This window comes from Emiliania huxleyi, assembly GCF_000372725.1.
Source record: "Emiliania huxleyi CCMP1516 unplaced genomic scaffold EMIHUscaffold_1043, whole genome shotgun sequence".
Taxonomy (NCBI): Eukaryota; Haptophyta; order Isochrysidales; family Noelaerhabdaceae; genus Emiliania; species Emiliania huxleyi.
This window is the reverse complement of record NW_005202153.1, coordinates 173-11,699: the sequence shown is the minus strand read 5'-3', so window position 1 is coordinate 11,699 and position 11,527 is coordinate 173. Positions and strand designations below refer to the sequence as shown.

Below are 11,527 nucleotides of genomic sequence, written 5' to 3'. Positions count from 1 at the left end.
GTCCATCAGAGCTTCACTAAGCTCGGTAAAACCCCATTAGCGCGGCTCGACCTCTTTGAGTCACTGCCTTCCCGGCGGTTTGGCTGTAGAGCCTCTACAACAAACTCTACAACAAAATCGCGCTCTACATCGCTCTACAACGCAGGCGCCTCGTCACGCGGCGGATGTAGAGCTCTACAGCTCTACAGCGCTCCAGAGCGCTCTACATCTCTACAGCTCTACAGCGCTCTACACTCTACATCCTCTACACCCTCCCTCAGATCCTGGCCCCTCAAGTCTATCGAGCTCCCCTCGCGCAAGGACCACATTTCTGACTCCCACTCCAATCATTTGCCGCCAAGTCATATCGTTGCTCAGGTCCACTCTCTCTTCGATGCGGCGCGGGTCGTGATGGCAGAGCGCGGGATGTTCTTTTCGCCTGTGTTAGTGCCAGTGCGCGCCAGTCCCGTGCCCAGTGTTGTGCGAGGGAGTTTTCGATGGAGAGCAGCGGCAGCGGCAGCTCTCTCTCCCTCAAGGTGGCCGGCCAGATCCTGCGCTCCGACCTGGGCGAGCTCGTCGAGACGGTCGGCGTACACCTGCTTGAGCACGGTCCGTGCACACTGATCCAATTGGCGAGCGGGCTCGAGTCGACTGGGTCGACACTGACCGCCACGCAGATCCGCGCTTCGTTGCTCGTGCTCTTCCAGCACAACATCGCCTCTGTCGCCGCTCCCGCCGCGCCGCCGCCCGCCGCGCCCGCTCAGCGGGGGCGGGCGGCGGCTGCGAGGCCGGCGGCGGGAAACGGCGGCGCAGCCGGATCCGTCTCGGCAGCTGGCAAGCGGCCAGTGTACCACGCGTCGCTCGACGAGGTGCTCGCGCGTCGGTGGTACCCGTGGGTGGTGTGCGCCACCCGGCGCAGGATCGGCGACGACGCCGCCGCTCTCCTCGTCGAGGTGCTTGCTGTCGGCCGGTGCACCCTCGACTCCCCATATCTCCCCATGTCTCCCCATGTCTCCCCACATCTCCGTAGGTGCTTGCTCTCGGCCGGTGCACCCTCGACTCGCTCTCGCGGCGGCTCGCGCCGGAGGGAGGGGCGCGGCGCGAGGCGCTCAAGGCGGAGGTGACGCGGCTGCTCGAGGCGCGCTACCTCGCGGCGGCGGACCAGCTCGAGGAAGACTGCGGCGAGCCGCCGCTCCCTCTGCCGGCTTCCGCGGGGGCAGCGCGCGGAAAGCGGAAGCGGGAGGGCGGGCCGGCGGGCGGGAGAGGGGCCGGGGCGGGCGAGACGGGCCTGCTGGCGAGGGAGGCGAAGCGGCTCTGGCGCGTCAACATGCCGGAGATGCGACAAATCTTCCGTGCCGATGCCATGTGCGCGTCCCCCGCCGGCGCAGGGTGTGGGGGCAGGGAGGGAGGTGTGTGGAGAGGGGTGCGTTGCGGTCTGCCTGCGCTTCGGTAGGTGCAAGCTCATGCTCTTCGACGCTATCTCCCCATCTCTCCCCATCTCTCCCCATATCTCCGGTAGGTGCAAGCTCATGCACGAGAAGTTCGACGCGACGGCGGCGCAGCTGCTCGACGCCGTCCTCGCCATGCAGCCGACCTGCCCCCAGGATAGGTCGTGGCATGTCCGTGACACGTCCCTGACATGTCCGCGACGTGTCCGCAGGCAGCCGCCCGATCTGACGCACGGGGCGTGGCCGCTGCCGCACTCGCAGGAGGAGCGGGGGAAGCCGTGCACCACACCCTTCACGGTCGAGGAGCTGGTGCAGGCGCGGGCCGCCGGGCCGCGGAGATGCGGCGAGAAGTGGCTGCGAGAGGCGGGCGCACTTCCCCGCCGCGATCCTTCTTCCTGCCCACCCCCTTCCCGCCCCTCTCCCGCAGGAGTGCGGCCCGCTCCTGGAGGGGCACGAGTTCGAGTCGGACCGGCGGCAGCTCGTCGCGAACTACCCCATTAATGAACTAGTTAATTAGCTAGTAATGAACGAATTACTTAGGCGGCAGCTCGTCGCAAACTACCTCGACACGATGTGCAACGACCCGCTCTGCATGATGGCGACTTCCCACTCGCGACGAGCACCACCGCCTCCCTCCGCCACAGAGCTGCTGAGGTTGCGCTGCTGGCCGCGGCTATAGGCGTCGCCCCTCAACGGGAAGTACATGCTCAACCTCGCCCAGATGACGGCCGCCATCCGGCAGCTCGCCCTCGAGACGGCGAGCCGCAGCCGAGATGCAGCCGAGAGATGCAGCCGAGAGGTGGTAGCTGAGATGGGGCGCCAGATGCAGCCGCCACACGCAGCTGAGAGGGGAAAAGCTTGGTCCCCTCCCACAACCCGCTGGAACCGAACCGCGACCACGCCGATAGGCCGTTCTCAACCGATGCGGAGAGGCAGCATGCCGCCTCTTCCGGCTGCTCCTCCGCTTCCGCGCAAACGGCGGCTGCCCGAAGATAGAAGACGGCGTCCCGCGCGTCTACCGGTGAACTTTCCTAGAACCTTCCTAGAACCTTCCTAGAAGATAGAAGACGGCGTGCCGCGCGTGTACCGGCGTGCCGCAGAGGGCGACGGGTTGGCTTCGCCGATCGAGCGCCAACCAGCGGAGTTGTGCTTGCGTGTGCCGCGTAGGCTCGAGCTGAAGCAGCTCGCGGAGCTCGGCCTCATGCCGGAGAAGGAGGCGCGGCCGCTGTTGTGGACGCTGATGAGCGCGGGCTTCGCGTCGCTGCAAGAGGCGCCGCCGGTCGGCCAGACAGACCGCGTGAGCATGACGAGTTTGTGTCCGTTGAGGGCGAGATGCTCACTGGTAGGTGCCACGGTCGGTGGATCACAACCCGCGCACCACCTGCTACCTGTGGTACGTCGACCTGCCGCGCGCCTACCGCGCGCTCGAGGCGCAGCTTCTGCAGACGCACGCCCGCCTCGCGACGATGCTCGAGGCGGAGCAGAGCAAAGCGGGCGAGCAGCCAACCTCCTCGCCCCCGCCGCCCACCCGCCGCTCGGCGATGATCGAGGCACGACCGCGAGGGGTGCCGCAGAGGGGCGGGGCGGGAGTCCCACCGCCAGTGTCCCTCTCCTGTAGGCGGCGCTGCTGCGGACGAGCGAGACGCTGATGCTGGTGAGGTATGTCTAGCCACAGCCGGCCGCAGCTGCCGCAGCTCTGCTGCTTGCGGGGGTGTGCGTCGCGTGCGTTTCTGCGGCAGCGGGGTCGGGGGTGGGTGGCGGTACGCGGCGAGAGAAGCGATCTGTGTCTTGCGCAGGACGGGTTCCTGCTTCGTGATGTGTGAAGGGTGCCAAGCTCTGGCGCGCTTGAGAACACCCACTACGCACTAGGACTCGCTCCCTCGCCCCCCGGCCCCGCGGCTCTCGCTGCCCCCCCTCTACACGTGTGTTTTCTTTTCTCGCTCAACGGAGCTACGGAGGAATGAAAAAAATGGGCGAGCTGCCGGTTGAGGCCGGGCACACCACGAGCGCGTCTGGCTCCTGGATGAGAGAGAAGAGAGATATCGACAGAGGGCAGGAGTGAGGAGACGACGTCACGAGAGCGCAAACGTGCGGCAGAGGCTTCGGACCAGCACGTTCGGCACGAGGTCTGTGTGCTCGAGCTGCTGGCCGCTCATCGGGTCAGTGCGCTTGCCCATGGCGAGCCACTTCTCGATCGCTGCCCGCTCATAGGTTTGTCCGCTCGCGGCCATCACCGGGTCCTTCATGAAGTCGAGGCTCAGCGGACACTGGAGCTGCTCGAGCAGCTCGGGAGGCACAGCCTTGTCGACCGCGGCCGTGTCGACGGCCAAGGCAGGCGGCGTGTCGCCTCGTCCCGGGCCTAGTCCCGGGCATCCCTCCTCGTCTCCCGCCTGGCTTGCGGCCGCCCCCGCCTGCTCGAGGCCCAATTGGCTCCCTGCCGCCGCCGCCTCTCCCGACCCGCGGCACTCGGCCGGCTCCAGCTCTCTCCCTGCCCCCTTGGCCCCTGCCTCCTCCACCGCCTCCACCGCCTCCGCCTCCGCCCCCATTGCCTCCTCTACCTCCGCCTCCACCTCCGCCTCCACCTCCGCCACCGCCTCCGCCACCGCCTCCGCCACCGCCCCCGCAACCGCCCCCTCCTCCTCTGCGCCCTCCTCCTCTGCGCCCCCCCGCTCGTCGGGTGCTGCTGCCCCTCCGTCTCCAGCAGCCCCGTCCCTGCCCGCCCCGCCGCCGCGCCTCCGCCTCGGCTTCCTCCTCCCCCGGCTCGGCCGGACCTGCTCCCCGCCGCCCGCCGCCCGCACCTTCTCCGCCTCCTCCTCCGCCACCAGCTCCTCGAGCGCCTTCCAGTCGAGCGCCTCGCCGCCCGCCCTGCTCTCGCCGCCCCTGCTCTCGCCCGCCCTGCTCTCGCCCCCCCTGTCCAAGTGTCGCTGCATCTCGGCCACGCAAGCAAGGTGCCCCTCGCTCGCCGCCATGTCCATCGCCTAATTAATTAACTAATTCACTGTTGATTAACTATTAATTATTAATTAAGCCGCCGCCATGTCCATCGCCGTCAGCCCGCCGCCGTTGACCTGCTCGAGCAGCAGCCGCGCGTCCGTCCGCAGCAGGCAGCGCACGACGGCGGGGTGGTTCCCGAGCGCGGCGATCATCAGCGCGCTCGCGCCTCGGCAGTCCTGCGTGGAGAGGGTGCGGGTTAGTGGCAGCGGGCCCGCGGGAGAGTTACAGGGAGTGTCGGTGTGCTTGCCCTCGCATCACGAGTAGAGGCGCTCTATCGCCACCGAGAAAACTTTCTCCCATCATCCGACGCTGGCTGCGGGCACCTGCACGCGCACGTCCGCGCCGCGCCTGCAGAGCGTCTCGACAACTCGCTCGTGCCCCTTGACGGAGGCGAAGAGGAGGGCGGTCCCACCTATAGACAACCCGAGGGAGGGATGGGAGGAGACAGCAAAGCAGAGGCAGGCGCGAGTGTTCATGGGCTCCGTTCCGGGCGACGAGATTGGGCGACGCGCCGTGCCGCAGCAGCGCCTACACGGGGCGCTCCAGGAAGCCTCGGAGAAGGGCTCCGAGAAGGGGTGGTGCGCAGGGCCGGCGGAGGAGCCTCGACGACGACGGCGTGCCCGTGTACCGCCGCCTGCATCAGCGCGGTCCGGCCCACGGAGTCAGGCACGTCGACCGCAGCTCCGCCGCCACAGAGCAGGTGCACGACGCGCTCGCCGCCCCGCTCCGAGGCGGCGATCAGCGCGGTGGTGCCAAAGCTGTTTTGCTGGTCGACCGCCGCGCCGCGCTGAAGCAGCGCCTCCACCAGCCGATCGCGGCCGTGCGCAGAGGCGAGCATGAGCAGCGTGACGCCGCTGACAGGCCCGTCCGCTATGGTCGCGTTGACCCGCCCGCCGCCGTCGAGCCACGCCAGCACCTCGGAGTTGCCGCCACGCCGCGCCAGCGCAGCGACCTCCACGGGGATGTCGAGGCCGCTGCTCGGCGCGTCCACCACGCTCTCGCTGCAGGGAGAGGCCGAGCCACTGGCTTCCTCGGGCATCACTGTGGTACTCGCACCTTGGGCCGCGGCAGCGTCGGAGGTTCGCGTGACGGTCGCCACGGCGGACTGGGACGGCGTCCGTCTCCTGGTGTCTGGCGCGCCGCGCTCCAGCCACAGCCGCACCGCAGCGACGTCCCCGCGTCTCGCGGCGGCGACGGCTTCGGAGTCGCCAGTGACCTTTTCCGGGTGGGATGCGACCACTTCTGGGTGGCCCGCCGGAGCAGCCATGGCAGCCTCGAGCAACCAGCCTCGCGACGAGCACAGCCGAGGGAAGAGCAGAGGGTTTTCTTTTTTGAGAGCGCCTTCGTTGTTAATAGTACAAACCCAATGGTCCCTTGCGAGCGGTCCGTCGTTGCAGTCGCACACACTCACACGCCACGCCGCACCGCGCGCCCACCCGCTGCCCCGCCCAGGCGGGAAAGAGATGAGGAGATGGGACAGCGAAGGAGGAGCACAAGCAACGATGTTGGAATATGACCCGACGTCGAGCGAGGCGCCAGCCACGGCTGGCGCCTTGAAGGTGAGTCGCGCTGTCGCGGCGCGATAGAAGGTGCAGGTGACTCCGTCGTAAGCCTTGGGCCCGTATTTCTGGTCGATCGAGTCCTCGTCGAGGAAGGGCGAAGCAAATGCGAAGCGCATGTACTCTTCGATCCCGTCAGCGCCGTAGTAGCTCCCAGCTTGCAGGAGCGTCATCTTGGAGTCGTTTCTGAAGTATTCGCCGTATCGGCTGAAGTCGTGGAGGTCGAAGCCGAGTAGAACGAAGCCCCCGCACTCCTGCTGAGCGGCGGCGTTTTTCACCAGCAGCAGCAGAGCGTAGCGGAGAGCACGCGACATCATCGGAGGACCAAAAAGCAGTGCAGAAAAAGGGTCGTCGGCTCTTGTTCACGCCGTGAGAGGACACAACTGTAGATGTCGACCGCGACCCGTATGCTTCGCGCGACGCGACGGGCGAGTGGCTTCCGCGCTGCCGGCGGCGACGAAGTGTGGCGCGAGTTCCAACTAGGAAGCCGCCGGATATAACTGGGGCCCCGGACGTAGGGGCGGGCCCGGGGGGCCGGTTCAAAAGGGGCACCGGCGGGCCCCGGCCGGGTCAAAAGTGGCCGCTCCCGGGCCGCCGAGCGTGCTTTTGGCGGCCCGGTTTCTCCTCGCCGGGCCCGCCTCCGCAAACGGGCCCGTAGATAGTATTTCTTCTCTTCGCTGCCGCCCCCCATGAGTGCCATCAGCACATGGCGGGGCCCCGCCTTGCCCTCCGAGCTGCGCCGGGGCGACCTGGGCTCGCTGCGCGCCCTCCTCGCCGGGCGGACGCGCGGCCCGGCGCTCACGGCCGAGCTCGACGCGCAGCGGATCGAAGCGAACAACTTCACGCTGCTTGCCTTTGCCGCTCAGCATGGGCAGGCCGACGCGGTGCGGCTGCTGCTCGAGAGCGGCGCGAGCGTGGGGGCGACGACGGGCCGTGGCTCCACCGCGCTGGTCATCGCGTGCCAAGAGGGCCACCTCGAGTGCGTCCAGCTGCTCCTCGGCGCCAGCGCGGCGGTCAACCAAGCCAAGGACGGCGGCTTCACGCCGCTGTACATCGCTTGCCAGAAGGGCTACCTCGAGTGCGTCCAGCTGCTTCTCGGCGCCAGCGCGGCGGTCAACCAAGCCACGGACGGCGGCTTCTCGCCGCTGTATATTGCGTGCCAGAACGGCCAGCTCGAGTGCGCCCGGCTGCTCGTCGGCGCCAGCGCGGCGGTCAACCAAGCCAAGGCGGACGGCGCCACGCCGCTGTTCATCGCGTGCCAGAAGGGCGGCCTCGAGTGCGCCCGGCTGCTCCTCGGCGCCGGCGCGGCGGTCAACCAAGCCAAGGACGACGGCACCACGCCGCTGTTCATCGCGTGCCAGAAGGGCGGCCTCGAGTGCGTGCGGCTGCTCCTCGGCGCCAGCGCGGCGGTCAACCAGGCCATGCAGGTGGGCGCCACGCCGCTGTACATTGCGTGCCAGAAGGGCCACCTCGAGATCGCCCGGCTGCTCCTCGGCGCCAGCGCGGCGGTCGACCAAGCCAAGGACGACGGCACCACGCCGCTGTTCATCGCGTGCCAGCAGGGCCACCTCGAGTGCGCCCGGCTGCTTCTCGGGGCTGGCGCGGCGGTCGAACAAGCCAGGGGCGACGGCACCACGCCGCTGTCCATGGCGTGCCACACGGGCCAGGTCGACATCGTCCGGCTGCTTCTCGCTGCTGGCGCGGCGGTCGGACAAGCCAACGCCAACGGCGCCACGCCGCTGTACATGGCGTGCTGGAGCGGCCACCTCGACATCGTCCAGCTGCTCCTCGAAGCGGGCGCGGCGGTCGACCAAGCTGCGGGCCGCGGCTTCACGCCGCTGCACGTCGCGTGCCACCACGGCCACCCCGCCGTCGTGCGCTGCCTGCTGCGGGCGGGCGCAGAAACAGCGGCGCGCACCTCGGGCGGCAAGACGGCGCTGCAGTTTGCCGAGGAGAAGGGCCACACCGAGTGCGTCAAAGCTTTCTCTGAGGAGGCGGAGGCGGCGCGGCGCGAGGCGGCGGCAGCGACGGCGGCTGCAGAGGGCCGAGCAGGGGCGGGCGGCGCTTCCTCGGGCGCGGCAGCGGCAGCAGCTGTGGACGCGCCGCTGCTCGGGAAGCGAGTCGTGCTTAGCGGGCTCTCGGCCCGCCCCGAGTTGAACGGCCAGCGAGGCGTGGCGCAGAGTTTCAGGCTAGGGCGGTACGCGGTGGCGATCGAGGGCAGCGGCGAGTGCGTGCGCGTGCGGCCGGACAAGCTGTGCCAAGACACCGATGAGGTCATCGCAGTCTCCGACGAGGTCCTCGCAGCGGCTGAGCGAGGCGACGAGGCGGCGGTGCTGGCGTGGCTCAAGGGCGGCGGGCGGGTCAACGCGACGTACGAGAGAGGCGAGGTGAGCGCCACAGTTGCGAGTGCGGCAAAGGCTGCTGCCGAGGCGGCGGCAACTGAGTCGGCGGCGGCCGCCGCGCGCAACGTAGCAGCAGAGGTGGCTGAGGCTCGCGCCGCTGCCGAGACGGCGCTGCGCGAGGCGGTTGAGGCGTGCAACCGAGGCGACGCCGATCTCGAGGCGCTCAGGGCGGCGATCAACGCGAATGCCGACTCCGCCGACGGATCGGAGGCGCTCCAGGCGGCGAGGCGGCTGCGCGACGAGCTGGCAGAACGCAGGGCCAAAGAGGCCAGGGCGCTGAAGCGGCAGCGGCAGAAGGAGGAGAAGGCGGCGGCGAGGCAGGCAGCGGCGGCAGCGTGGGCGGAGGAGCAGGCTCAGGAGGCGCGAGCGGCGGTGCAGGCAGTGGAGGCGGCGGCGGCGCGGGCAGTTGAGGAGGCTGCAGCAGCGCGGGCGGTGCAGGCAGCGGAGGCTGCAGCAGCGCGGGCGGCGGAGTCGGCGGCGGTGCGGGCAAGAGAGGAGGCAGCGCGGGTGGCAAGGGAAGCGGCGGCGGCGCGGGCATTAGAGGAGGCGAGGGAGAGGGAGGAAGCGAGGAGGAGGAGCGAGGCGGCGGCAGTGGAGGCGGCGGCAGCGGAGGCGGCGGCAGCAGAGGCGGCGGCAGCGGAGGCGGCGGCAGCGGAGGCGGCGGCAGCAGAGGCGGCAGCAGCGGAGGCGGAGGCGGCAGCAGCGGAGGCGGAGGCGGCGGCAGCGGAGGCGGCGGCCAGTGTCGCCGCCCTCGCCGCCGCCGCTGCGCCGCCCGCCGCCGTCCCTCTCGACGAGCTTACCACGGCGACCGACGGTTTTGCCGAGGCGCTTAAGGTGGGCGAGGGCGGCTTCGGGCGCGTCTATCGCTGCGACGCGCTGCCGTCTCTCCCGCGCGTCGCTTGCGGGTTCGCTGTCAAGACGGCGCTGGTCGGTGTCGGCGCCCAAGGCCTCGCCGAGCTGCAGAGCGAGGTGCGCACGCTCAGCGTGGCGTGCCACCCGTCCCTCCTCCCTCTCCTCGGCGTCTGCTTGGCGCCTGAGCGCGCGTGCCTCGTCTACCCCCTCTGCCGCGGCGGCAGCCTCGAGGACCGCCTCTACCGCACGCCGGCCACGCTGCAGCGGCTCCGCATGCTCGGCTTCGAGACGCCGCCTCCGCCGCTCTCCTCCGCCGCACGGCTCCGCGTGTTGCGCGACGCGGCGAGCGCGCTGCACTACCTGCACACGCTCTCTCCGATGGTCTTGCACCGCGACGTGTCGGCGGGCAACATCCTGCTCGACGAGCGCGGCAACGGCTACCTCGCTGACGTGGGCCTCGCGCGCGCGGCAGAGGCGACGGCCGGGCAGGTCTCGCACCTGTCGACGCAGCGCATCTTTGGAAAGCCAGGCTACATGGACCCGATCATCTCGCTGGATGGCCAGGCTTCTCAGCTGACTGACGGCTTCGCGCTCGGCATCACGCTGCTCGTCAGCCTGACCGGCCGTGGCGCTCTCGGCTTGCTCAACGAGTGCTACGATGCGCTGGAGGAGCCCGACACGGCGGAGGGCATCGCGGCGGCCGACGCGGGCTGGTCGGCGGCGCAGGCCGAGGAGCTGGCGAGGCTCGTGGTCGGGCTGGCGTACGAGCGGAAGCGGAAGCGGATGCCGCTCGCAGAGGCGCTGCCGCGGCTGGGGGCGCTGGCCGAGGCGGCAGGGGAGATGGTGGCATCGCCGCCACCGAGCCTCGCAGGGGCGGTGGCAGCCGGGGCGGACGCGGACGCGGAGCGCCAGTGCGATCTCTGCTGGTCTGCGCCTCGCTCGGTCCGCTTCGCGTGCGGCCACGCGCTCTACTGCGAGGCGTGTGCGCCGCGTGTGCTGGAGCGCGACACCAAGTGCCCGACCTGCCGCCAGCCGGCACTGCCCATCGCCGCAACTGGGCGGCTGGTGGCGGCGCAGTCGACGTTTGTCTACCAGCCGCCTGCGCGCGCTGGGCCAACCGCAGCCCGTAGCCCGCAACCCGCGGGCGCTCGCAGCGGGGCCGACATCGACGGCCACATCTCTCGGGCACGGCCGAGGCAGGCGGCAAGGGAGGCGGCAGCTGTGAGGGAGAGGGAGGCAGCTGTCATGGCGGCTGCGGCGAGGGAGAGGGCAGTGGAGCGGCTGATGCAGCAGCAGCAGCAGCAGCAGTCGCAGCAGCAGCAGTCGCAGCAGTCGCAACCCGCGGGCGCCGCGGCGGCTGTTGGTCGGCGCGGCGGAAGGGGTGGCAGCAGGGGTGGGAGGGGTGGGAGGGGTGGGAGGCGCGGCGGCTCTAGGCAGGCAAGAGCTTGAAACGCAAGCAAGTGCACAGTCCGGGTTGTGTATGTCCGTGTCTTTCGGTGGGTTGTGTAATCGTATCTGCCCAGAGGTGCAGCGGGGATCTGAGCGTCAGCTGCGTGCCAGCCAGGGGGGAGAAAAGAGAGCTGCCACGACCCTGTCCATGTCCATGTCCATGTGTGGGGAGCTGCACGGTGCTCCCCCACATCAGTGCGCTCGCTGTGCTCTTGTTGCGAATCGTATCTCTCAAAAACACCCTTCACGAAACTCGAAACACACCGAGAAACATTTGAATATACACAGGCTCACACTTACTCAGAGATTGCCCAGAACCAGATCGCGGGGTGTGCAGCGACGGGTGACGGCGGCTGTGTCGGCGGCGGAGAGCGCCTGGTCGAGCGCCAGGCAGACTGGTCCCCCCTGCCACGACACGCGACACTCACATGCATGGCACACCTCGAAGAGTTCTCCCTCCAAAAACACAAAAACGACTCCCTGTCGGTCGACTCGGGCACAACGATGCGTTCGGCTCGCTCGCGCCGCCACAGCCCTGCGCGCGGTCACACGGCAACCTCCGCGCCGGGCGCCGCTCCGGCGGAGGCTGGAGCGGCGCGGCTCGCAGCCGTGAGCGCAGCGACGCCCGAGGAGACGCCATCCACGGCCGTCGCCAGGCCGCTCGAGATGACGCCCGGCGCGGCGGCGACGACGGCGGCAACGGCGGCCGCGGTCAGGCCGGCGACGGCCCTCGCTCCGTCGGCGGTGGCGGCGAGGGCCGCGTGCGTGTGCGGGTGGGTGTGCGCGAGTGCGGTCGGGTCCGACATGAGCTCGGACAGCAGCGCGAGAGAGCAGGGGCGGTGGG

General features: G+C 69.8%; 3 protein-coding genes across 3 annotated transcripts; 2 read left to right on the top strand and 1 right to left on the bottom strand.

The window, feature by feature from the left end:
- Positions 1 to 390: 390 nt before the first annotated feature.
- Positions 391 to 3,096, top strand: EMIHUDRAFT_251128 (hypothetical protein; the record flags this gene model as incomplete). The annotated part of the gene is made up of 12 exons (XM_005792839.1): positions 391 to 432; positions 516 to 701; positions 849 to 932; positions 1,010 to 1,099; positions 1,368 to 1,432; positions 1,499 to 1,588; positions 1,640 to 1,736; positions 1,855 to 1,908; positions 2,336 to 2,448; positions 2,595 to 2,706; positions 2,774 to 2,992; positions 3,046 to 3,096. The coding sequence occupies 12 exons, from the start codon at positions 391 to 393 to the stop codon at positions 3,094 to 3,096; spliced, it is 1,203 nt and encodes a 400-aa protein (XP_005792896.1).
- A 427-nt stretch (positions 3,097 to 3,523) lies between these two features.
- Positions 3,524 to 3,718, bottom strand: EMIHUDRAFT_60320 (hypothetical protein; the record flags this gene model as incomplete). Its single annotated transcript, XM_005792838.1, has 1 exon — positions 3,524 to 3,718. A coding segment is annotated over one exon (195 nt), but the record flags the coding sequence as incomplete, so codon positions are not given.
- Positions 3,719 to 9,171: 5,453 nt separating this feature from the next.
- EMIHUDRAFT_56129 (hypothetical protein) lies at positions 9,172 to 9,876 on the top strand (the record flags this gene model as incomplete). Its single annotated transcript, XM_005792837.1, has 1 exon — positions 9,172 to 9,876. A coding segment is annotated over one exon (705 nt), but the record flags the coding sequence as incomplete, so codon positions are not given.
- Between the last annotated feature and the right edge of the window lie 1,651 nt (positions 9,877 to 11,527).